The following is a 22,246-nucleotide window of genomic DNA, read 5'->3' on the forward strand; positions in this document are numbered from 1 at the left end:
CTGGGTGTGGTGCAAAAATAATGAATACTGTTATGCTGAAAATAAAAAAAAAATAAAAGAATGGTCAAGAGAAAAAAAAAGAAAACATAAATACGGGAAGGGAAAGAATAATAAAAGATGAAAACGAGACAAACCATAAGAGACCCTTAGCTATGATGGGGTGCCTGGGTGGCTCAGTGGGTTAAAGCCTCTGCCTTCAGCTCAGGTCATGATCCTAGGGTCCTGGGATCAAGCCTCACATCGGGCTCTCTGCTCAGCAGGGAGCCTGCTTCCCCTTCTCTCTCTCTGCCTGCCTCTCTGTCTACTTGTGATCTCTGTCAAATAAATAAATAAAATCTTAAGAAAAAAAAAAAAGAGACCCTTAGCTATGAGGAACAAATAGAGGGTTGCTGGAGAGGAGGTGGACGGGGGGTGGGGGGGATGGGGTAACTGGGTGATGGGCATTAAAGAGGGCACTTGGAGTAATGAGCACTGGGCATTGTTTGCAACTAATAATCACTGAATTCTACCCGTGAAATTAATATGTGATAATTTAAGTAAAATAAAAAAATTAAAAGGAAAATGAACCACTGACATCAATAAATGCAAGAGTCTGGCTGGCCTGGCCTCTCTCTGGTAGAAGCCATGGCTACAAAGAGACAGGAATAATCCACTAGATACATTGGCCTTTTGCCCTGAGGTTAGAAGGGATTTTGTTAAACACTGAAAGTATAAAGCAGAAATCAAGTCTGTAGTTTAGCATCCAGACAACAGAAGGGATCAGGGAACTTAGTGACTGTTAAGTGAAGTGTTTTCATCTTGAGCCAGATGCTGCGTCTCAGCAAGCAGAAGCCTTTATGCACAGACCCCAAGTCACTTCTGCTCCTGCCTCTCTAGCAGTCCAGCAAGTATCTCCCCCAGGGGAAGAAACAGATGGTCAACATGAATAACGGAAAGAGCACTTGGGGCCACAGCTGAGATCAGTCTAGAACCTCTTACGTATTTAGTGGCCTTGAGCAAGTCACATTCTCTTTACCATGAGCTTAACACCAGAGTTTTGGGGTGCAAGTGCTTTGTGAAATGCTAACCAGGTGTGCTTGTGGGCTCAGCCTCTGTGTGGGGCACTGCATTACCCCTCCCTTCATTTGTTCTATTCGAATTAGGGATTTGGAAAAAGGTAGTTTTAGGGACATCTGGGCGGCTCAGTCAGTTAAGCGTCTGCCTTCAGCTCAGGTCATGATCTCAGGGTCCTGGATCGAGTCCCACATCGGGCTCCTTGCTCAGCAGGGAACCTGCTTCTCTTTCTGCCTGCTTCTCCCCCTGCTTGTGCCTTCTCTCTTTCTCTGACAAATGAAATCTTAAAAAAAAAAGAAAAAAAGAGTAGCTTAAAACGAGAGAGCAATAAGTAAGTGTCTACTGTGTGCCAACACCTTCCATACATTATTTCCAATTCTGTCAACCTCTTAATCATACTGATGAGGACCCTCACCGGAAGAGCCCAAGGGCGCACACTGTCAGAGCCCATATGCTTTTCCTGGCTGAAAACCAAATGGGTTAAGGATGAAATCATGGAGGTAGGTCAGAGATCGATTCCTAAAGGGGATGTTCCCTAACCTTTAAGGTCTGCATTTTGCAAGTCAGCCACACTAACCGTTCCTCCGTGGGCCCCAATGTCTGGGTCCCCATGGCAGCCAGGGCTGCTCTATGGGTCTGCCAGTGCTTGGGTTTCTCCAGGGCCCTGCTCTCAACATACACAGAAATGGTTCCCAGAGAAGTGACTGCATTCCCACCAAGGCTGGCTTTGTCTACTCAGGGTCCGGAGGCGGAGGGAGCTCCCAAGGGGAGACAGGTCACCTCTGCCTTCCTGACTGGTCCCAGGCCGCCCGAGCTTCCCTCACCCTCCAGCAGAGGTCACCTCCTGGGGAGACTCCGGGCCTTGGCCTGCATCCCAGGTTTGCAGTTGTGATTTATTTCTGGTACGTCAGCCTTCCGTCACCAAGTGGCAAAGCCCGAAAGCCGAAGGAGGAGCAGCAAGATATCTTACTGTGGCCACGAGCGTCTGCGGGGGAGCCGATTCAGCGCTCAACTGTCCCCACTCCCCAAGGGGCTCTGAGAACTTCAGGATTCCTGTCACATTCACTCCGGGGCCTGCGAGGACCTAACAGTGAGTAGCTGGGCGGGTGATGGACAAAAGCCAGGCGACAGGCAGAGAGAGGGAGAGGCTCTGCGGCAGAGAAGACTGAAACCCCAAGAGCTGTTAGACCCACTTTTCTCTTCTGAGGGCAGATGGATGCAGAGCAACACCACCGACTCTTGAAGCCCCCCTCAGGGTATTTGCCTACAGAGAGCAGGTTCCCTGTATTTTCAGACTCTCTGAGCTTGGGGGAGGGATGTTTTGTTCCAAAAAAAATCAGGTAACCTACTCCCATCTGGGGACCCTTCCCAAAGAAGTCTTGGGAAAGGTGTGGGGGGTATGGATGGAGGCCATGGACAGAGGCCCAAAGATGGCCCAAGTTAGGCCTAGAGCAAGGGGCTGGCCCTCCTGCCCCACCCCAGGAGAGGTGAGTGCAGCCAGAAGTCTGTGAAGCTCCTCATGCCGGGGAATGGAGACCCCAGCCTGGATGGCTTCCGGGGCTGGGGGTGGGGTGGTGGTCCAGATAGATACACCCTCTGCCTATGGAGGGCTGGGGAAAGGGAGAGACGGTGTGCTACCCAGTCGTGGCAGGTGGGGGCACAGATGCCCATCTTGGGAGCTTAAAAGGACTTGCAGGAAATAGGCTTGTTTTTATAGGAACAGACATTTCTGTGCTCAGCTGGGGTTGCTGACTGGGAGCCTGCAGCAGCCCGGGCACCTGCTCTTGGCAAAGGAGACTGTTGTTATTCTAATTCTTCCTCTGGTAACCAGGCACCCAGCAGTGGGGACACCAGGCATCCTGGAACAGCTAGCCCCACTTGGCTGGTCAGAAAATTGGCCCCTTGGATAGACCAGGCCTTCCTGAGCCCAGAAAGGGCAGTAGAAGTGAGACTAGAGGCCGGTTTGGCCCTATTGAGTGTGAACTTGTGCCCATTTTCTGTCCGCCCCTCCTCCTGTCGGTAGATGATTCTCTCCATCCCTCAAATCCTCTATCAAAGGTAGGAGTACTAGGTGGCCTGGTGGGTAGGTGGCCTCCATATTCCTGTGGCAAAGCCAGCTAGCTCAGCAGCTCTGTGTCCGGCCTGCATATCCTGGCTTGGTAGTGCCCCGAAAGGCAGTACCTGCCACAGGGCTCACTGGCCAATATTTTGGTAGGACATGGGGCATTCTGAGGACAGGTCCACTCTGCCATCAGGACCGTGAGCCAAAGGGATACCTCCAACCATTGACTCATATTCAGGGAGCAGCACTGGGCACAGGTGGGGAGGAATGGCTAGGGCATCCCGGATAAGATCAGTCGAATGGAGGAGGTGACGCCACCCACTGATGAGTGACACCAGAGCTTGGGACCATTAAGCTCTGCATCCCTCTGAGCACCAGGCAGAGGGCTTCTCGAGGAGTATGGAAGAAAGAAGAGGAAGAAAGAGAGAGAGAGAGACATGGAGCGAGGGACAGCAGAATGCAGGCAGGCAGGCAGGGAGGGTGGAAGGAGAGGACAAGAGGGAGGAGAGAAGGTTAGGAAAGTCCTGGATAAGGGCAGAATGAGTAAGGAACAGTGGGAAGCACAGCAAGTGTGTCCTCGAAGGAGGGGAGTTTCCAGGAGAGGACAGTTATGACTGCAGGTGGCCGGGAAAGGCTATAGGACTGCCATATCAAGAAGGGAAATCATGAAGCTTCTCATCTCTCAGAAGTGCAGAGAACAAGCAGAGGAAAAGCAGGACCACCCTCATCTCCTCAAAGAGAGGAGACAGCCCTTTAATTTGTCCCCTGAAGGTTTCTCGGGAGTTCTTTCTAGATTCAAGGGTGTGACAGCCTTGTGAGAGCTGACCTTGAGGGCTGATGGCCCAACCTCCTGCCTCCAGCCTGGGCTTAGGCCTGGCCGACCACCTGCTGTCGGAACAGCAGCTTACAGCCAGAACATTCCAGGAGCCACGTGCTTGCCTGGGGTTCACAGAAATTTACAGCCAGTGGGAAGGTGCAGGTGTTTGGAGCATTCACAATAGGGCTGCTCTGTGCCAGGTGATACAGACGGGTGAGAAAGGGCCCGGCCCTCAAAGGGCACACCACCTAGATCAAGAGGACTAACAGCTGCTGCTGCTTCTTTTTTTTATTTTTTAATTTAAATTCAATTTCGTTAACACCTGGTGTAATATTAGTTTCAAGGGTAGAATTCAGTTGACAGCGTCTTTCTATTTCTCCCTCAGAGCCCCTGAGAATCACCCCAAGTTGCTGAGCATGACCCGGGACGAGGCACTGCCAGACTCGTACTCAGCACAGGGCTTCTATGAGAACTATGAGCCCAAGGAGATCCTGGGCAGGTAAGGCCCAGACCTTCCCCAGGAAGTGCTGTCTTAGGCTCCAGCAGGTTCCATGGCCCCTTTTCCATCCCCAAAGCATTATCCCCTTGAAGAAACCCTTAGTTTGGGTCCTGCCCTCCTGAACCAGGACCGATGAGAAAGGTACAGAAGCATCCAGGTAAGAGACCTCTCCCAGCAGAGCTGTCCCGGTGCTGTCAACAAGCACATCCAAACCCAGTTTTGTGCCAGTGTCGGAGATCAGGGGTCAGAGGGAAGATTATGGCCTTCAGTGCTGAGAAAAAGCACTGAACTAGGAGTCAGGGGTCCCAAGACCAGGCTTATTACTAAGCAGCTCCAGACAAATCACCCTCCAACTACCTCCTTCATCCCACCCTCCCCCCAAGCTCACAGGGAGGTGGTGGGCAAGAAAGGACATTTCTTTGGTGGCTTAGACCTGGGATTCTCCCTGGGGTGAGGGAGCCCTGGAACCACCTGTCCTCCGCACCCCCAGAGGAGTGAGCAGCGTTGTCAGGCGCTGTATCCACAAGCCCACGTGCCAGGAGTACGCTGTGAAGATCATTGACATCACTGGCGGAGGCAGCTTCAGCCCTAAGGAGGTGCAGGAGCTGCGGGAGGCCACACTGAAGGAGGTGGACATCCTGCACAAGGTCTCAGGGCTCCCCAATATCGGTGAGTGGTGGCCCTAGGCCCCAGCACGGTGCTCCACCATGACTCTGCTCTACTAACCCAAGTCCAGGATCGCGGCCCCACCGGCGTGTCTCCTGCCCCTGAAACCCCGCCAGCCCGGTGCCCTGAGGCGTGAGACTCCCAGTTCCATGCTCTCCGCTGCGGAGATTCAGTTCTAAGCCTCCTCTTCCAGCCAGACGGAAGGGGTTGCAAGCAGGGCTGGGGCTGGCTGCAGGTTGGGAATGGGAACGTGAAGTCCCTGGGCGGGTCCCTCCCTTAGCAGTCCTCCCTGGGCGGGTCCCTCCCTTAGCGGTCCTCCTTCGAACGGTATTCTGACGCCCCTTCCAGCTTCTGAGGTCGGTCCAAGCAGCTTTAAACCTGTTGCTCCTCTACCCCTGCTGCCGCTCTGCCCAGGCTCCTCTGCTACCTGACACGAGTTAGTCATTTCCATTTCAGTACAGCTGAAGGACACTTATGAGACCAACACTTTCTTCTTCTTGGTGTTTGATCTGTAAGTACCCAGCCCCAGAGCCAGCCACACCCTGGGGCCTGTCGGAGAACCTCCTGTAGTGGTCCCCTATCCAGTGCTTCCTGGAGCCCAACAGTCAGCTCCCGACACTGTGGAGGCCAAATACGATCTCCAGTGCATTAGGGAGATCAGCCCCGGGGGTCAGGCTGCCAGGTCTCGAGTCCTGTGTCCACCATGTAGAAGCCAATGATTTCTTTCAGTGTCTGTTTTCTCACGGGTATTGCAGAAGTAATAATAGCACAGCAAATGGCAGGATGTAAATGCTATGAATTATTTACTACAGCGGTCCTTCTACAAGCGGTCCTTCAACCCTCACTTTAGACACGGAGGCCACAGCAATGAGCAAGACATATAAGGTCCCTGACTTTGTGGAAGGGTTTTCAGAGAGTGAAGAGAAAGCAATAAAGTCAGCCACAACACACGCACAGTTACGTGCATGTACAGACACATGAGCCAGAACAGGGCTTAGAGAGAGGTGGGGTTTCTTTAGATGGAACGACCGGCCAGGGAACGCTCTCCAGAAGGTGACCTAACTAGAGACACAGACGAAGTGAGGGAGGGATCAGAGCCAAGACCTGGAGAAGGCTCTGCAGAAGGGCAGAAGGAAGAGCCAAAGCAAGGGCCCTGCTGGGTGGGCTTTGCATGTTCCGGGAAGCCAGGGTGGGGGCAGGGAGCAAGCCTGTGGTGTTGGCAGGATGTGAGGTTGGTCTGGACTGAACACCATATTTTGCAGGCATGTTAGCCAGAGTCAGGATTTTGGAGGGATGTGAGCAGGAAGGTGATGGGATCTGATTTACTTTTGAAAAGCATCCATCTGACTGTGAGGAGGCAAGAGTGGGAAGGAGGAGACCCTCAGTATTGGTGCAAGAGGCCCAGGAAAGCAGGTGGTAAAGGTTATATTTGGGGTGTGGCTGAAAGAATGACATCTTCCTTGTCATCATCAATGTCACTATCCCCCTGCTTCTGCACCACTAGGGCTCACAAGATGAGCTCCTGTCAGTGTTAGCTCTGAGAGCCTCTGTTTTCTCAAGAAAGGAAAAATGACACCAACCTCTCTATCTCCCAGGCTCTCAGCATTAAATTCCAACCACACAAAGTGCTCTATGAACAATGCATTCAGACTTACTATCATTATTAGAAAAGCGTCCCAGGGAAGGGAGCCCTCCAGCTCCCTGTTCCCCAACTCCCCTGAGTCCTCACCGAAGAATGTCAATCTCCCTGCGTGCATCATTCCTGTGGGGGCGTCTTGATTTCTCCACACATAATGGCTAATTTAGGGACTGGGTTTACCTGAGGAAATTACTCAAGTAGATTTTGTCTTGTTAGAATGTTTCATACTGTAGCCATACTGTAGTATGAGCAGGGTTATTGTGCTCGGAGACACAGTGTAACTTGGCCGGTGTGTACTGTCCAACTGCCACCTCCAGGAAGCCACAGCCCGTTGCACCCTGCACAGTACCCAGTTTTACTGGTAAATCTTTCTGCAGCTGCTAATGGTGAATTCTCCTAGTGTCTTTAAAATGGAATTAGAATGATAAAAACTGGATTCACACATTGCTTTTTAGGAACACAGTACAGGTATCATGCAAGTAAGTTTCACCGCTGTGAATTCTAGGTTATCTCCTCAAAGGGGCCCCCTTCCACCTCCACCAGCTAAGCTCAAGGGTTTTCTTGCCTCTGTGCCATGGGCCAAATCCCTTGTGCCTTAGGAATCAAACCGATTTCCCCAGACGGGTGGCTGGGAGGGGGCAGGACGCATCTTTCCTATTTAACCAGGGGAGACTTTCCCAGGACCCCCAAGACTTAACCGGCCGCAGCTGTCCCAACTCTGCTCAGTGACATGGTCCTTTAGAACCCTTGAGGCAGCTCAAATATCCCTAACCTTTGAAGAAGTCGCTCGGGGAAGCTATTTTTAATGCTGTCCTGAGTTGCCCTCCAGAGTGTAACTAGATTGTTCTAGCAGCGACCTCTTTCCACGTCATCCCAAGAAGTGAGAAGACTGAACCATAATTCTTAATCCCAAAATAAGCAGACTTTGCTCCCTCAGCACTTGCACTATGGCTTCTACCATTCGTTCCTGGGAAAGATCAGGATACTCCTGTCCTTCTGCTCTGCATCTGGGGCCTTGGACCAGTGGCTCGGGGTCCCTCTTTCACCTCCCAGCCCTGATTTTTTTTAAAAGATTTTATTTATTTATTTGACAGACAGAGATCACAAGTAGGCACAGAGAGAGCGAGCGCAGGAAGCAGGCTGCCGGGCAGAGAGCCCGATGTGGGGCTTGATCCCAGGACCCTGAGATCATGGCCTGAGCTGAAGGCAGAGGCTTTAACCCACTGAGCCCCCCAGGCACCCCTCAGCCCTGATTTTGACACTGACAGATCCCAGTCTGGGCTGGGACTTCCACAGATGGGGGGACCCGACACTGCTGCCATCCCACCCCCTCAGCCCCCCCGCTCTCTTAATCTAGACAACGGCTCTACTCACGTCCCCAGCTTTTCCCTGCAGCCCTTGGTCCTTTATCGTGGCCCACCCTGTCTCTGGAGATGTGAGGGTAGGAAATAGGTCCCTGGGAGCACGATAAGGAGGGGTGGACTTGGAACCAATCCAGCCACAAACACTCTGTCCCCACAGGATGAAGAGAGGGGAGCTCTTCGATTACCTCACGGAGAAGGTCACTCTGAGTGAGAAGGAAACTAGGTAAGGATCCACCTGCCCCCACCACCACCCCCTGTCCCAGAGCACAAGTGGTCCCACCACCCAGGGCTTGGAGGGGGCACAGCATGCGTTTGTCTGGGCTGGGGGTGTGCTGCAGGCTTCCACAGCCTTCCGCCAGCCTGTCCGGAGCCCTCCCTCACTGGCAGTCCGGCAGGTACATGGGCTTTCGTCTCCCTCCTGGGAGACCTGGCCCTGCAGAGGAGGAGCGAAGAGTAACACGTGCCTGTCCCACCCCAGGAAGATCATGAGAGCCCTGCTGGAGGTTATCCGCAACTTGCACAAACTCAACATTGTGCATCGGGATCTGAAGCCTGAGAACATCCTTCTGGATGATGACATGAACATCAAGCTCACCGACTTTGGTTTTTCCTGCCAGCTGGAGCCAGGAGAGAAGCTGCGAGGTCTGGTAACATGGCCTTGACCTATGTCAGAGGCTCAGGCTCTCTCATCCACACTTCCAGGAACAGAAAATGCCTGCATTTCTCCTCCAAGTCCTCCCCCCTTCCCCCGGAATAAAAATGTTCCTGTCTCAGGTTAGGTGTCTTTTCGGGTAAGCCTCATCCCAGGGTTGGGCCAGGTTCCCACTGCTGGTGTTCTAGGCCACGAAACCACAGGCCCAGGCAGGTGGTCCTAGGAGCCAGCACCCAGTCCCTGCCCTTGGTCCTGCAGTTGGTCAGTGTTAGAAGAATCCCAGCCCAAGCACCCGGTCACTTTTATCACCACGTCACCATTGTTTTCTTTGGACCTTCCCCTTCCAAGTGCCCCCTGCTGACCTATCCCGATGGAAACTATTCCTGCAGAGGTCTGTGGGACCCCCAGTTACCTGGCCCCTGAGATCATCGAATGCTCCATGAACGATGACCACCCAGGCTACGGGAAGGAGGTGGACATGTGAGTACACTGGGAAGACAGCGACCCACAGTGACAGGGGAGTCCCCATGGCTCGGAGCACCTGGTTATGGAGGGAGGAAATGGCAGGAGCCACAGCCGCCTTCCTCCCTGTCTCCCTGGTGCCAGGTGGAGCACCGGGGTCATCATGTACACCCTGCTGGCCGGCTCCCCGCCCTTCTGGCACCGGAAACAGATGCTGATGCTGAGGATGATCATGAGTGGCAACTACCAGTTCGGCTCGCCTGAATGGGATGATTATTCAGACACTGTGAAGGACTTGGTGAGAGACCAGGCCTGCTGGGAGTGGGGGGCATATCGTGCTGCAGAATGGAGGACCCTGCTGGGAAGACCCTCTGTCTCGTCAAGTGTAGCGGGGACCCTGCCTTGGTGTCTTCAGCTCCCTTCCTTGTTCTCTCAGGTTTCCCGCTTCTTGGTGGTGAACCCCCAGGGCCGCTGTTCAGCAGAAGAGGCCTTAGCGCATCCCTTCTTCCAGCAGTATGTGGTAGAAGAAGTGCGCCACTTCAGCCCCCGGGGCAAGTTCAAGGTACTGAAGCTCCTCCCACCCAGGGCCCCGGGGCAGGACTCCTCAAGCCCAAGCCTCCAAGTCCCCTTCCTTCCCCCAGGGACTCGTTTCACCCACAGGGCTTCCAGAGCACCTGCCCTTCCCCTCTCCACCCATCCCCGCGATGGTTCCAGTTCAACTTCTGAATTCAGAGAAGGCTCCATCTGGCTCCTACAGCCTACATCTCTGCAGATGCCGCAGGGGTTGGGATGTAGGGAGAACACGAGGAAGCGCCCAGCAGTAGGAACACAAGGCTTCATGGCAAACGAGCTCAGGGACTCTCTGCTTCGGAGGGGGAAGGAGACAGGCTGGCGGGGCTGGGGCCAGCTTCTCACTTCTGGCTCTCCACAGGTGATCGCTCTGACAGTACTGGCTTCAGTGCGGATCTATTACCAGTACCGCCGGGTGAAGCCTGTGACCCGGGAGATCGTCATCCGTGACCCCTATGCCCTCCGGCCTCTGCGCCGACTCATCGACGCCTACGCTTTCCGAATGTATGGCCACTGGGTGAAGAAGGGACAGCAGCAGAACCGGGCTGCCCTCTTCGAGAACACACCCAAGGCTGTGCTCCTTTCCCTGGCTGAGGAAGACTACTGAGGGGCTGGCAGGCGGGGTAGGTAGGGTGGGCGACAGGCAAGGGGGGAAGCCCAGAAACGTAAGTTGAGGAGTAAGACCATGCCCAGGCCTCTATCCACAGGGGGCACTTGGCCCTGGCCAGGACCCCTGGCACTAGGGCCACCATCCCCTCTCAGAGGCTCTGCACAGGAAGAGCAGGGTGCTCCCATCACACGTTGTAAGTGTGGTCAGGGCCAGGTCCGGGGAGGGGCAACTGGTATTTGGGTTTGAGAGCCTTCCTGCTTCTCTCCTTCCCAGCTGTACCACCATCTCAGGTCCTTCCCCGAGACCCAGAGTTCCTGACACTCACAGGTACTTCCCTTAGGGTTCCAGGAGGAGGGTAAAAGAGAGGACAGTCTGAGATACACAATTGTGGAAATTTTACTGACCCCGCAACACCGACACCATGGGAGCAGGTTCCTTTCCAGGGACATGTGTTTAGAGGCATATGGAAGCCCTCATATAATTAATAATAGAAAAGGAAGGTTCTGGTATTTGTTTCTCTGGAGTGTTACTTACTTTGTGACTCCCACAATGTAGTTTTGTCTAGTCCATAATTCAGTTCTCCTAGACCTTTTTAAGACTCACACTGTGCTTTAAAGAGCCCAGCTACCGCCTTCTACAGACCAACAGCGGAAATCAGGTTCTCTCAAAGGCACATGAAACACCACAAATGAGGCTAATGAAGGACGATTTTCCTTCTACAGCAGTTCGCTGGGAAACAAAGAAAAATGGGGAAATTCTGTCTTCGGAAAACAATGTGGGATCCCTGCATCAGGCACTGAGAAAGGGAGAGGGAACAAATTTAAAAATTTCTAACGACGGGCCTTTCAGAGCATTCTGCCCCAGATGTTTAAGGACTGGCCCTATATGGTTAATATCTGACCTCTATGAGAAACGGCCAGCTCCCGGGCCACTATCCCTGAGTCAGGCCCCTTCTTCAAGAGATAGCGGTACCCCTCCTCTGAGGTCAGAGTCCTCTCCTGGCCTGATGAGAGATGTCTGCCACAGAGGGATGGGGTAAGGGGAGGGAACTCCTTCTTGAGGCTAAAGCTGAAGAGCCTGGAGTTTGGCTGTGTGGAGTGTGGCTGTGTGGGAGTGACACGGGTACCACCGGGCTTTTCTCGGCTCTGCGTGGCTGTTCACAACTCCCCAGGCAGTCGGCCTGCACTGGAAGCACAGCGGAAGCCTAGGTTGTCTGAGGCTGAATCTGGAGTGTTGCCCATCCTGCCACCAGAGAAGAGGAAAGAGAATGGACATTCGTTGAGAAAGGGGCCTGGAGCCTTACCCAACTTTCCTGCTCCACCTCCTAGGGCTGTGGTCCAGGGTGCCTAAGGACTGAGGGCAGGGACTAGAAAGAAGGCTGGTTTGAGCGCACTCCTGGGGAAAAGGGTAAGAAGGGACCTGGGAAAGGGTGGAGGAAGTGGGAGTGCGTAGCCTTGAGCGTCTGCTCTGGAAGGCAAGAAAGGCAATGACTAGTAGCTTCGGCTGCTCACAGTTCAGAATAACTCAGCCAAGACAAACCTGTCAGTAAGAAGCGAGAATATCATGTGCCAATGAGTATTTCATACTTTTCAAAGGACTTTCACATATATTCCTGCATTTGCCGTTTCTCAACCTTCCGGCAGGCAGGTTTGTTCACCACTTTACAGACCCAGAATCAGATACCAGGAAGATTCAAATGTCTTGGCCAAGGCCAACCAATGCTTCACGGGCACAAGAGATTCAGTGGCAAACCAGCTTCCTGGTTCCCAGGCAGTACTTTCTCTACTACTTTATTGTAGAAGAGGAGGGGAGGGAAAGCCAGGGCCCTCAATGTACCAAAAGAACCAGCTGCAAACCTGACTTCCCGAGGCCACGGAAACTGTGGTCTCTTTCTGGTCCTTATGGAACCCAGGAATGGGAGGAGTCAGAGGGAGATCATCCAAATAACCCTACAGATGAGCAAAGCAGAGAGTCCCAGCAGGGGACTCGGGAGCCTGGGACTCTACCACTCAGGCACCAACACTACCCATCTGTGTGACACGAGCACGTCCCAGCACCTCTGTGAACCTATTTTGACTGTGAAGTAAAATGGTTATAGAAAATGATTTTTCATGTGCTTTCCACTTTGAAGAGTGAGCATTTCCATGACCACGGGCCATGACCTAGTACTGATGTGGCCATTCCCCTCCCCTGCCTCTGCCACCTAGTTATGAGGACGAGAGGAGAAACCCTTATGATGCGAGACACAAAGTCTCTCTGGTTGCTGAGAGATGGCAAGAAAAGGTGCAAGTTGACCTAGGTTCTTCTGCTTCTCAGGGCAAATGCTGCTTATTCTCTTTCCTCTACCCACAATTTGGGGTGCAGACCGAGGGGTGGAAGCAGCAGCAGCACCAGCTCTGGGGCTGCCTGTGCTCTGAGAGAACAGGACCCAGACCTTCAGACCCCAGCTACCAAGCTCCTCACCTGGTGGTGACCCGGGCCCGGTGATTGGCAGAACCATCAGCTGTGTCGATCCAGGAGGCCCCCCGAAGGACACGCATGTCCTGCTCAGCAGCCTGGTATGGAGATGCTGTCCACTCCCACACGTTGCCCATGAGGTCATAGAGTCCTGCAGCACAGCAGGCGGGTCAGTCCCAGGCTGGGCAGCACCATCCCCCACTCCCCTGCCCCATAGGTATCAAATGCTTCCCTGGTGGTGTTTCTCTCGCCTCATCCTTCAGGCAGAGTGATCCCACCAACCAATTTGAGTGTTGACAGCAACGTGGAGGGAGATCTTACCGTAGTTATTCTGGGGGGGGAAAGCATTCACTGGGGAGACTCCATGGAAGCCATCCTCAGCCTTGTCACCCTTGGGGAACTTTCCCTGAGGGGGAGAAATTTAAGCTCAAACATTTACCATCCTGTTCCAAGGTGGGTGTTCCTGCCTGCCCGGAGGAAAACCAAGGTCACCTGGGGCAGGATGAAGGGCATGAGGCAGTGTACTGAGATGCCCATCCTGAGCTCCCAAACCTGTCTCCTCACGGGCTCCACCCTTACCTCCTGGCTGGATTAGGAAATGTGTGGTTTCCCTGTGCCCATAGTGGTCTACGTCAAGCCCATCCCACTCCCACTTTCTCCACTTGCAGCAGCTTCCACCTCTCAGCCTTGAACGCCAGGTCTTCAGTGCCTTGGGGAGGCTCCTCCTCTCCGCGCAGCACCACCTCCCTTCTCAAGGACGACTGATGCCTGCCCTGTGCTCTCCTGCACCATCTCCTCCCCTTCTACCCCCAACAGTTTAACTCTCCCTCATCTGACCTGACTCTACTGTCCCCATCTGTTCTTATCACCAAAATGCTTGGAAAGGAACCTGTATTTGCCAATGCAGTTTGTTCAATCTTCTCAGTAAAACTGGGGTTCAGGTCCCCCTACTCTACAGAAGCTGATCTCACTAAAAGGAAGATGAAGGGGTAATAATTTACTCAGCAGCTACTCTGCTCCGGCTGCCACATTTCTCTCTTTTAATTTCATCCTTGCACGGTTGTGAGGCGAGTATTTTCTCCTTTTAAGAAACTGGCAACTGAGGCTCAACGTGGTTAACTTATCAAAGACAACAGAGCGAATACCTCAGATGTGTCTTTCTGCAAAGCTCTGATCCCAAGATCATCTAAAGATCAGTTTAGCCCTCAGGTCCACTTTAATGCTTTCCCCTGAAATGCGGATGCTGTGCCTGCCCCCCCACACTCTATAGGGATTCCCAGGGGAATAACATTCTTGCCTAAGATAGATGTTGCTGACTCTCAAACCACTTGCTCTAACCCAGACCTCTGTCCTAAGATTCAGACTCATAGATCTAGACTCATGTTTTCAATGTTTGAGCACATAAACGACCCAAGGGTACCTTAAATTAAGCTGATGCTAAACCCATCACGTTCTATCCTTCTGACCCCAACTGCATACCATCTGTTCTGGATGATGGTAGCACCATAACCCTGTTGCCCAAGCTTAGTTTCATGCTTGAATCCAACTCCCTCCCACATCTCCACTTTGATTAATTACCAAACCCCGTCTATCTTTCGGCCATGCCTCTCCCATTTGGCTTCCTCTCCACCCCATTTCTACTTGATTCACGTGTTCATAATCCCCTGGGCCATTGCCACAGCCTCAAATTTAGAGACAGCTCCCACCCCTGCCCCCACTGCAGCTCTACTTCACTTAGGCACCAATGAGTGACTAGCATCCTCCCCAAATCGAATGATGTTGTGAGTCCCATTTAAAATCCTTCACCAGGGGCGCCTGGGTGGCTCAGTGGGTTAAGCCGCTGCCTTCGGCTCAGGTCATGATCTCAGGGTCCTGGGATCGAGTCCCGCATCGGGCTCTCTGCTCAGCAGGGAGCCTGCTTCCTTCTCTCTCTCTCTGCCTGCCTCTCAGTGTACTTGTAATTTCTCTCTCTGTCAAATAAATAAATAAAATCTTTAAAAAAAAAAAAATAAAAAAAAAAATAAAATCCTTCACCAGTTCCCCACCGCCTGTGGGGAAAATCGTACAACCCGCTGTCTACCTCATCTCCTATACCTCCTGGGCTCCAGCCTCTCTGAATTTGTCCCATTTCTGAAAACACGGTATCCTTTCCAATACAATGCTGACACTCACTTTGTTCCTTCTGCTGTGAACACCCTTTCCTCCAATTTTCATGTGGCAAACTCCTATTCCATCAGCTCAAATGTCATCTTCTCCATGAAGTCACCCCCACCACGCTCAGGCAGTCACTAACTTCTGCAACTCTTCGATATGTAGACCTACCACAATGTCCTTTGCTTTACCAGGTTCCTGTCCCACTAGGACACAAAGCCCACTGCAGTCCCACAGCCCAACACAATGCTTCGCCTCAGGAGGTTTTGGTCGATGCTTTGAGAAGGGACAGGGGTGAGGAACATATGACTTACCTGCCACAGGTTGGTGCGGTTTGGCTGGAACTGGTTTCCCCATGGGTAAACCTGACCTGCCAGGACACAAGGAGACAGTGGGGGAGGAGGTGAAGGGTTGTGAAAAGGAAAGCCAGAGAGAGGGAGGGAACCAGAAGGAAGTCAGGAGGTGGTGAGAAAAGAGAGAGAGAGCGATTACTTACTTTCATTTCCCATGCCTGTCCCTTCCACTCACCATCCCGCATTCGGAGCCCTTGGCCGCCTGATCTGCTCCAGGGCAGTGCAGTCCCAGGTGTGGCTCGGACTCAAGCCAGTCTGTAGACTATCTGTTACCCGCTCAAATCCGGAGAGGTACAGACACTGAGAGTAAGAGCTCAGACACTTGTCCATTGGACTTAGACTGGATAAATAAACAAGCAACCTCATTTATCACAGTAGTTTTGACTAATGGCATGGCTGGTATTTAAAAAGCAGCGGAGCTGCTGTTTCCTTCTCCTGACTTTTTGTTCAGTCGGGACTGCCGCTCTTTGTAGGAGTCCCTTCACGCCTATGGAAAAGGATTCTGGGTAATTCTTTTCTTATTCCCTGTACTATGTTGTTCTGATTATATGCATTGAAATATAACATGTCTGGGTAGAATCTCCAAGAAAAACCAATTTTACGTCTGTTTCTTCATTCCAGTTTTCCAGTTATTAACTTTTATTGGTCTGAGATGGATCAGAACTGAGAATGGTATCAAGTGGCCCTCCGCCAGCCACACAGATTAAGAAGCACTGTTTTAGGAAGTACGGACCCTTCCCCCCCTTCAACGCTCCCACACAGGGCAGGATGGGGAGAAGAATACGGGTAAGTCGCCTTGCCAGCTCTATACCGTTCAAGCCCCCTCGGGCAGCAAACTCCCACTCTTCCTCAGTGGGCAGCCGTTTCCCCCGCCACGCACAGTAGGCACGAGCATCATTCCAGCTCACGTGTACCACTGGGAGCTCCAGTTTCTCTCGGATGCCAGAGCCAGGACCTGCAGGCTGACAGCCAGGATGAAGTGAGACAAGCTTCTGGGACTTCACAGAAGTCGGAGGACGGCTAGGCCTACGGTGTCTGAGTTCAGCTTTTACCACTAGATGGAGCAAGGAAGTCGGAGGAGGCCGCCTGGAGCGTGAGCGGAGGCGAGTCAGGAGCATAAATGTGAACCAGAGGGGAATGGGATGGGCAAGGGGCAAGAAGATCAGGGCGGAGGAAACAAGGGTGCTTGGCCGATGCCCTTTTTAGTTTAGTATCCCCAGATGGGCAAGGGCTCAAAGGAAACCAGGCTTCCAGAATAAGAGTCAGCAGGGGTGGAAAAAAATGAGGCACAGGAACCAACCCTTACCTGCCTCCAGAACGCTCTTTCCACTGGAAGCCACCAGAGGACAGACTACAAAAAAGAAGAAGTATGACCGCCAGATTCTCTGATCCCGCAAGGGCACCTTCCTGGCTGACAGACACGAGGCAGAGTGACACTTCAGGCTCAGAAGCAGGGGGTCCAAGTGCGGGTGTTTCTGAGCCCCTGAAAGCAGGTCACCTCACTGCTGTTACTGGAGGGGTGCCAGGCTGTTCTCTTGTCAGCTCAGGGAGTAACTTGAACCCTACATGTATCTGGTTTCTTACTGAGCCTCAGTGCGCAGAAACCAGCCCAGTGTGAACACCAGGAGTGTGTGTCCCGCGGACCGTCCGCAGGGGGTCTCTCTTGCTCCCCCCCCAGCCCGCCCCCTGCAGCTCTCAGGTGGGCTTCCCTGTGATGCTCTACCGTAAGCACCATAACCCACTCGCACTCCCTCCACGGCAAGCCCGGTCCTCTCACCTCCATCTGATGGGTCACTTTGTTTCTGAGCTCATCTGAGACAAAGTCCTCAAAGACAAAACTCCACCCGAACATCTCAGCCTCTGTCCGGTACTTTTCTTCCCTGACAAACTCCCTGAAAAGAGATATTTCACTTGGTTAAGCTGAGGATAAGGTTCCATGTCCTGCTCTCACCCCCTCTTGCTCCAGAAAACCTCATAGAGTCTCCTCGAAGCCACACATCACAGAGTTTCCGGCAGCAACAAGCAGGTCCTACGAAAGCCCGGGCAGGAGATTTTCTTTTAAAATCTGTGGCTGGGGGCACCTGGGTGGCTCAGTGGTTTGGGGCCTCTGCCTTCGGCTCAGGTCATGATCCCGGAGTCCTGGGATCGAGCCCCGCATCAGGCTCTCTGCTCAGCGGGGAGCGTGCTTCCTCCTCTCTCTCTGCCTACTTGTGATCTCTGTCAAATAAATAAATAAAATCTTTAAAAAAATAAAATAAAATCTGTGGCTGTATGTTTAATTCACATACAGTAAGGCACTCTTTTTAGTGCATAGTTTTGTGATTTTTGACAAAGCAGACAGTCACCATCACAATCCAGATAGAGAGCAAGTCTATCAACCACCTCTAAAAACTCCCTCATGCCTCTGCAACCACTCATCTGTTTTTGTCCCAATGGTTTTCCCTCGCCAAGAATATAAATTCACATAAATTGATCATACATAAATTGGATCATCCAATAAATTGGATCATAACCAAACTTCGCTTACCCATTCACCAGGCACAGATCATCTGGGTAATCTCCAGTTTTGGGAGATTATGAATAAAGGTGTTGAGAAGATTTAAGCGGTGGGGGGCAGGGGATGGGTCTCCTCTCTGAAAGGCCTTCATCATACACCTACTCACCCAACAATCACGAGAGGGAGGCAGAATGTGTTACTATTTCCATCTAACAGATGAAAAAAATGGAATCATATAAAAATAACGTGCTGAAATTTTAGAACGGATGTTCACACAGTTCGGTATGGTAAAGCAAATTTCAGCAAGCAAACTGCCAGGGTAAGATGGATTGTTTTCACTGGGCTAAAAGTACCCCGTCGATGCCCGCCCTTTGATCTGAGAAGACCTTGTTCACCTGTCAAAGGGGCACTGAGAATGGAGGAGGTCAGATTAATAGCTATTTACCAACCTCAGAGTGTCTGAACGGTTTGAAAATCTTCCACCAGAGAGGCAGAGATAAATCATGGGTTCTAAGCAACGTTTAGAGGCTTGCTGAAAGTCTATTATAAACAGATGATAAAAATAAATAAATAAAAAACAAGTGTTATTTGAAATATAAAAGATTTCTATCACAAAACAGATCATAAGTTGAAATACACAAAAGTGCACATGCGTCTACCCAGCTAGCTGTTTCTGTCATGATATAGTGCAAGCCTGACCTGAAGTGATTTCTCCTTAAGTTTTAATAAACATTCTTTTAAAAAGCACATATAAGTAATGCATATTACAGAAAAATGAGAAAATAGAGGTAGGTAAAAATAAAAAAACTGAAATCCATTATTACATCAACTAAGATATATCGTCCATATCCTTTCCTGTTCTGCCCCATCCGCAGGATTTCTAAATAGCTTTAAGGTGTTTACCTAAAAAAAAAAAAAAGTGCTGGGGTACCTGGGTGGCTCAGTGGGTTAAGCCGCTGCCTTCGGCTCAGGTCATGATCTCAGGGTCCTGGGATCGAGTCCCGCATCGGGCTCCCTGCTCAAGCAGCAGGGAGCCTGCTTCCTCCTCTCTCTCTCTCTGCCTGCCTGTCTGCCTACATGTGATCTCTCTCTTTCAAATAAATAAATAAAATCTTAAAAAAAAATTAATTAAAAAAATTTAAAAAAAAAAGTGCTTCTGTGCAATTACTCTCATTTGGACATCACAAAAACATGGGCAAAATCTGTTACCTAATGCAATGTTACATCTTCCAGTCCTTTTTAAACACATTTACACTCCATGCACGTATTTTTTAAAAATAGGATCATACCCTGTATATTGTTTGTAAGCTACTTTCTTCACTTAACATCTCACAATTCTTTTTGACAAAAGGATTTTAATGGCTGCTAAGTATTCTGTGATGTTGATGTAACATGTTTAAGTGATCCTTATGTTGTTAGTATTTGTTCACAATGCCATCTTTTTAGCTAAATGTTTTTGGAAGACTTTCTTTTCCTTAAGGAGAATCTTTAAGGGAGGAATCACTAAGTCAAAGGGCCTGAGAAGTCACCAACCACCCTTATGCTCATCTCCGTCTGTGTCTCCTGAATTAAAAAAAAAAATTTTGTCTTTTATTTTTTATAGATTTTATTTATTTATAACAGAGACAGAGAGAGACACAGCAAGAGGGAGAACATACACAAGGGAAATGGGAGAGGGAGAAGCAGGCTTCCCACCAAGTAAGGAGCCCAATCAGGGACTTGATGCGTGCTCAATCCCAGGACCCTGAGCTACCTGAGCTACCCAGGCGCCCCGAATCAACTTTTTTCTAAGTCCACAATGTAACACTTAAGTCATTTCCCACGTTTGCTTTGTCGTTCTGTTCCTTCCTTTCCTTATACTCCCCTCCTCCCTCTCCATCCCCCTCCTGTATCATATGAAGGTAAGTTACAGGTATCTTCTGGATCATTTTCTGCTTTAGGCTGCACAAACATACACAAACATACCACCTTGAGGAGACCAAGACAGCTCAGCATGGCTTCTTAGATTGAGCTGGAACCACAATGTCCTTCCTAGACCAACTCCATTTCCCTAAGTAAATATAAAGGGAATTTAAGAGACTCAGCTACTACGACCCTGCTCCCAATTCCTTCTCCCTGTGGAAGAGGTTTTTGTTGAGTGTTTGACTTCCGCCCATAATTCTCAGTGCTATACCCAGTGTAATGGAAAATCCACTGGCTGAAGAGTTGGGGGATGTGAGTTCCAGACCTAGCTCTGCCACTAACACAGCGTGAACCTCCAACTTCAGATTCTTCATCTGAAAACTGTAGGTAACACTTATCCCACAGCATTACTGCAAAGATGACATGTAATAGTAAACAAGCTACTTTCCTCTTAGATATAAGGAATGAAAATTGAAAAAGCTCTACCACTCCTGGAAGAACACCTGATGTACCTGAAATCTTTGTTGGTGACAGGAAATATGTCAATGGCAAAGGGTTTTACTGTCACCTCCCGGACAGGCCCTTCACCATCTCTGCCATCTGGAGAATTTGTTCCCATCTGGAATCTCCCACCTGGTAGCTGGACCATGTTAGTAGTCTGCCCATTGCCTGCAGAGAAGAAGAACCATCATCAGTAATACATGAATATATATTAAACAAGTGGCAACATTTGGATTATATGTAATATTCATAAGGGTGTAATGAAAAAAAGTAGGCTTAAAAATCTGGCCTTAAGTTCTTGTTCTGCCACTTAATTTGTTGGGTAATCTTAGGCAAATTAGGCAGATTTATTTGCCTACAAAGTAGAGATAACATCTAACTATTTCATAGGTGTGGCTGTGTAAATTAAAATTTTATGTGTGAAATGTTCTGAGCAGATGGTAATTACTCAATTACTGCAAAGATGAGTCCCTACTGCTCTATTCCTGTACCCAACAACTCTGTCCCAGCTACCTAAACCTAGACACTAATACTCGCAGAACGTGTCTATCCATACTTCTCATGTTGTTTCTCTGCCTCTTCCTCCCCATTTCTTACAGATTTTCCCCATTATATTAGATGTTCCAGGAAGAAAAGTACTATATCTATTTGGCCACTGTATTCCTGGCATCTAGCACAGAGCACAGTACTTAGCAAATAATTGATTGAGATCCTTCATATCCACTGTTTGAACCTCAGAAAATCAGGATTAAAAGTATCATTAATTCAACCCCCTTATTTAACAGGAAAAAACCCAGGACTCCAAAAAGGAAAAATCACGTGAAAAGCTAGTTAGCCGGGAATAAGGACTAGATGACCCGGGTCTCCTTACTTCCTGCTCAGTGCTATTTCCAACCCACCGCACTTGTCCCCACTTTGGAACGTCCTGTTTCTACTTAAGGACGTCTAAGTACCCTACGTTCCTTTATGGCAGCAGCGTGCACCCTCTTCGCGTGTTTCTGTCTGCAACCTCCTGCGCTCCTTCTGACGCACTCCCACGGGGACTTCGGCTACCTCAGGGAGAGGAACGGAGCCAGCAGGCCCTCAGACTGAAGGCAGTTAGGAGACGACGTGCACTTGCCGCGCCACTTCATGTCGACACCAGCGCTCGTAAGCCGGAACAGAGACACTGGGGAGCCGACGTTTAGGGACTTAACGAGAACTGTTACCCTTTTAAGGCAGGGAAAGAGGACAGCATTTTTTTCGTGACTCTCTTTTGGCTTTTCAAGCTGATATTTACAAATAAAAGTGTGTAATGCCTGGATTCACTTCAAAAAGGCTGCAGGGAAATGGGAAAGTGGGAGCGACACCAAAACATCAAGATTAGCTATCAATTCGCAACTGTTTTAAGCTGCGCGACGGGCACATGGGAAGGGATGTCTTTACATCCTCCTCCACTTAACGTCCAGAAAAGAGAAAAAGAAGGGAGTGCACGCCGTTCCCACCGCGCCGCCTCGGGAGGTGCGTCCGGCCGCCGCAAGCCCTTCCAGGAAGCGGGCGGAGGGGCCACGGTCTCTCTCCCGACCAGGGCGGGGAACCCACCCCCTTCCTGATGTCTCCCGGGGCACACAGGGTCAGGCCAGCACACTGACCTAACGCGAACCGCGGACCACACAGGAGCAGCAAGAGCGCCGGGACCAGCGGCGAGGGGCCCATGCCGGAAACACGAGCCGCGCGCACAGGACGGCCCTGCTGCGCATGCGCTCCGCGTGCCCCGCGTCGGAAGCCGTAGTGCGTGCCCCACGTCGGACGCCGTAGTGCGTGCGTACGGCCAGAGCTTTTTTTTTTTTTTTTTTTGGCGTTAAGGTTTACTTCTTCCGGGGCTACGGCTGGGTCCTGACTGAACACGTGTGGAGCCAGGTAAGAGCGGTGTCAGGCTCAGCGCTGAGGGACGCTGCCTTTCCAGAAGTCCCTCATTACCCTATGAACAGAACATTTTGATTTCCTTCCCT

At 50.9% G+C, this 22,246-nt stretch overlaps 2 protein-coding genes across 5 annotated transcripts; one reads left to right on the plus strand and one right to left on the minus strand.

Moving 5' to 3' along the window:
* Positions 1–1,331: 1,331 nt before the first annotated feature.
* Positions 1,332–11,912, plus strand: PHKG1 (phosphorylase kinase catalytic subunit gamma 1). Its single transcript, XM_032328105.1, has 10 exons — positions 1,332–2,143; positions 4,318–4,431; positions 4,922–5,100; positions 5,554–5,608; positions 8,258–8,323; positions 8,579–8,742; positions 9,142–9,232; positions 9,359–9,512; positions 9,651–9,776; positions 10,146–11,912. The coding sequence occupies exons 2-10, from the start codon at positions 4,349–4,351 to the stop codon at positions 10,389–10,391; spliced, it is 1,164 nt and encodes a 387-aa protein (XP_032183996.1). The 5' UTR covers positions 1,332–2,143; positions 4,318–4,348; the 3' UTR covers positions 10,392–11,912.
* SUMF2 (sulfatase modifying factor 2) lies at positions 10,773–22,006 on the minus strand. Of its 4 annotated transcripts, none has more exons than XM_032328108.1 (10): positions 21,887–21,983; positions 21,218–21,464; positions 20,267–20,423; positions 17,133–17,247; positions 16,662–16,706; positions 16,167–16,317; positions 15,317–15,372; positions 13,173–13,257; positions 12,858–13,002; positions 10,773–11,636 (listed from the first exon to the last, which is right to left on the minus strand). In XM_032328108.1, exons 3-10 carry the CDS (start codon positions 20,401–20,403, stop codon positions 11,552–11,554), a joined length of 819 nt encoding a protein of 272 aa, XP_032183999.1. In that variant the 5' UTR covers positions 20,404–20,423; positions 21,218–21,464; positions 21,887–21,983; the 3' UTR covers positions 10,773–11,551. The 4 variants fall into 4 exon arrangements, with proteins under 4 accessions (XP_032183999.1, XP_032183998.1, XP_032183997.1 ...); XM_032328107.1 differs by having other exon boundaries at positions 21,209–21,464; XM_032328106.1 differs by lacking the exon at positions 21,218–21,464 and having other exon boundaries at positions 21,887–22,006.
* Between the last annotated feature and the right edge of the window lie 240 nt (positions 22,007–22,246).

The sequence above is a fragment of the Mustela erminea genome, chromosome 20 (assembly GCF_009829155.1).
Source record: "Mustela erminea isolate mMusErm1 chromosome 20, mMusErm1.Pri, whole genome shotgun sequence".
NCBI classification, from domain to species: domain Eukaryota; kingdom Metazoa; phylum Chordata; class Mammalia; order Carnivora; family Mustelidae; genus Mustela; species Mustela erminea.

What these genes read in the sequence shown, in the direction of transcription:
- PHKG1 (XM_032328105.1), top strand. Translation starts at nt 4,349, where the DNA reads ATGACCCGGGACGAGGCACTGCCAGACTCGTACTCAGCACAGGGCTTC. An exon ending in CCCAAGGAGATCCTGGGCAG is followed by an intron (nt 4,432 to 4,921) that starts GTAAGGCCCAGA and finishes CCGCACCCCCAG; the next exon opens with AGGAGTGAGCAGCGTTGTCA. An exon ending in GCCCCCGGGGCAAGTTCAAG is followed by an intron (nt 9,777 to 10,145) that starts GTACTGAAGCTC and finishes GGCTCTCCACAG; the next exon opens with GTGATCGCTCTGACAGTACT.
- SUMF2 (XM_032328106.1), bottom strand. Translation starts at nt 21,950, where the DNA reads ATGGGCCCCTCGCCGCTGGTCCCGGCGCTCTTGCTGCTCCTGTGTGGT. An exon ending in AAAGAGCGTTCTGGAGGCAG is followed by an intron (nt 16,318 to 16,661) that starts GTAAGGGTTGGT and finishes CCTGGCTGTCAG; the next exon opens with CCTGCAGGTCCTGGCTCTGG. An exon ending in CCCCCCCCAGAATAACTACG is followed by an intron (nt 13,003 to 13,172) that starts GTAAGATCTCCC and finishes GCTGTGCTGCAG; the next exon opens with GACTCTATGACCTCATGGGC.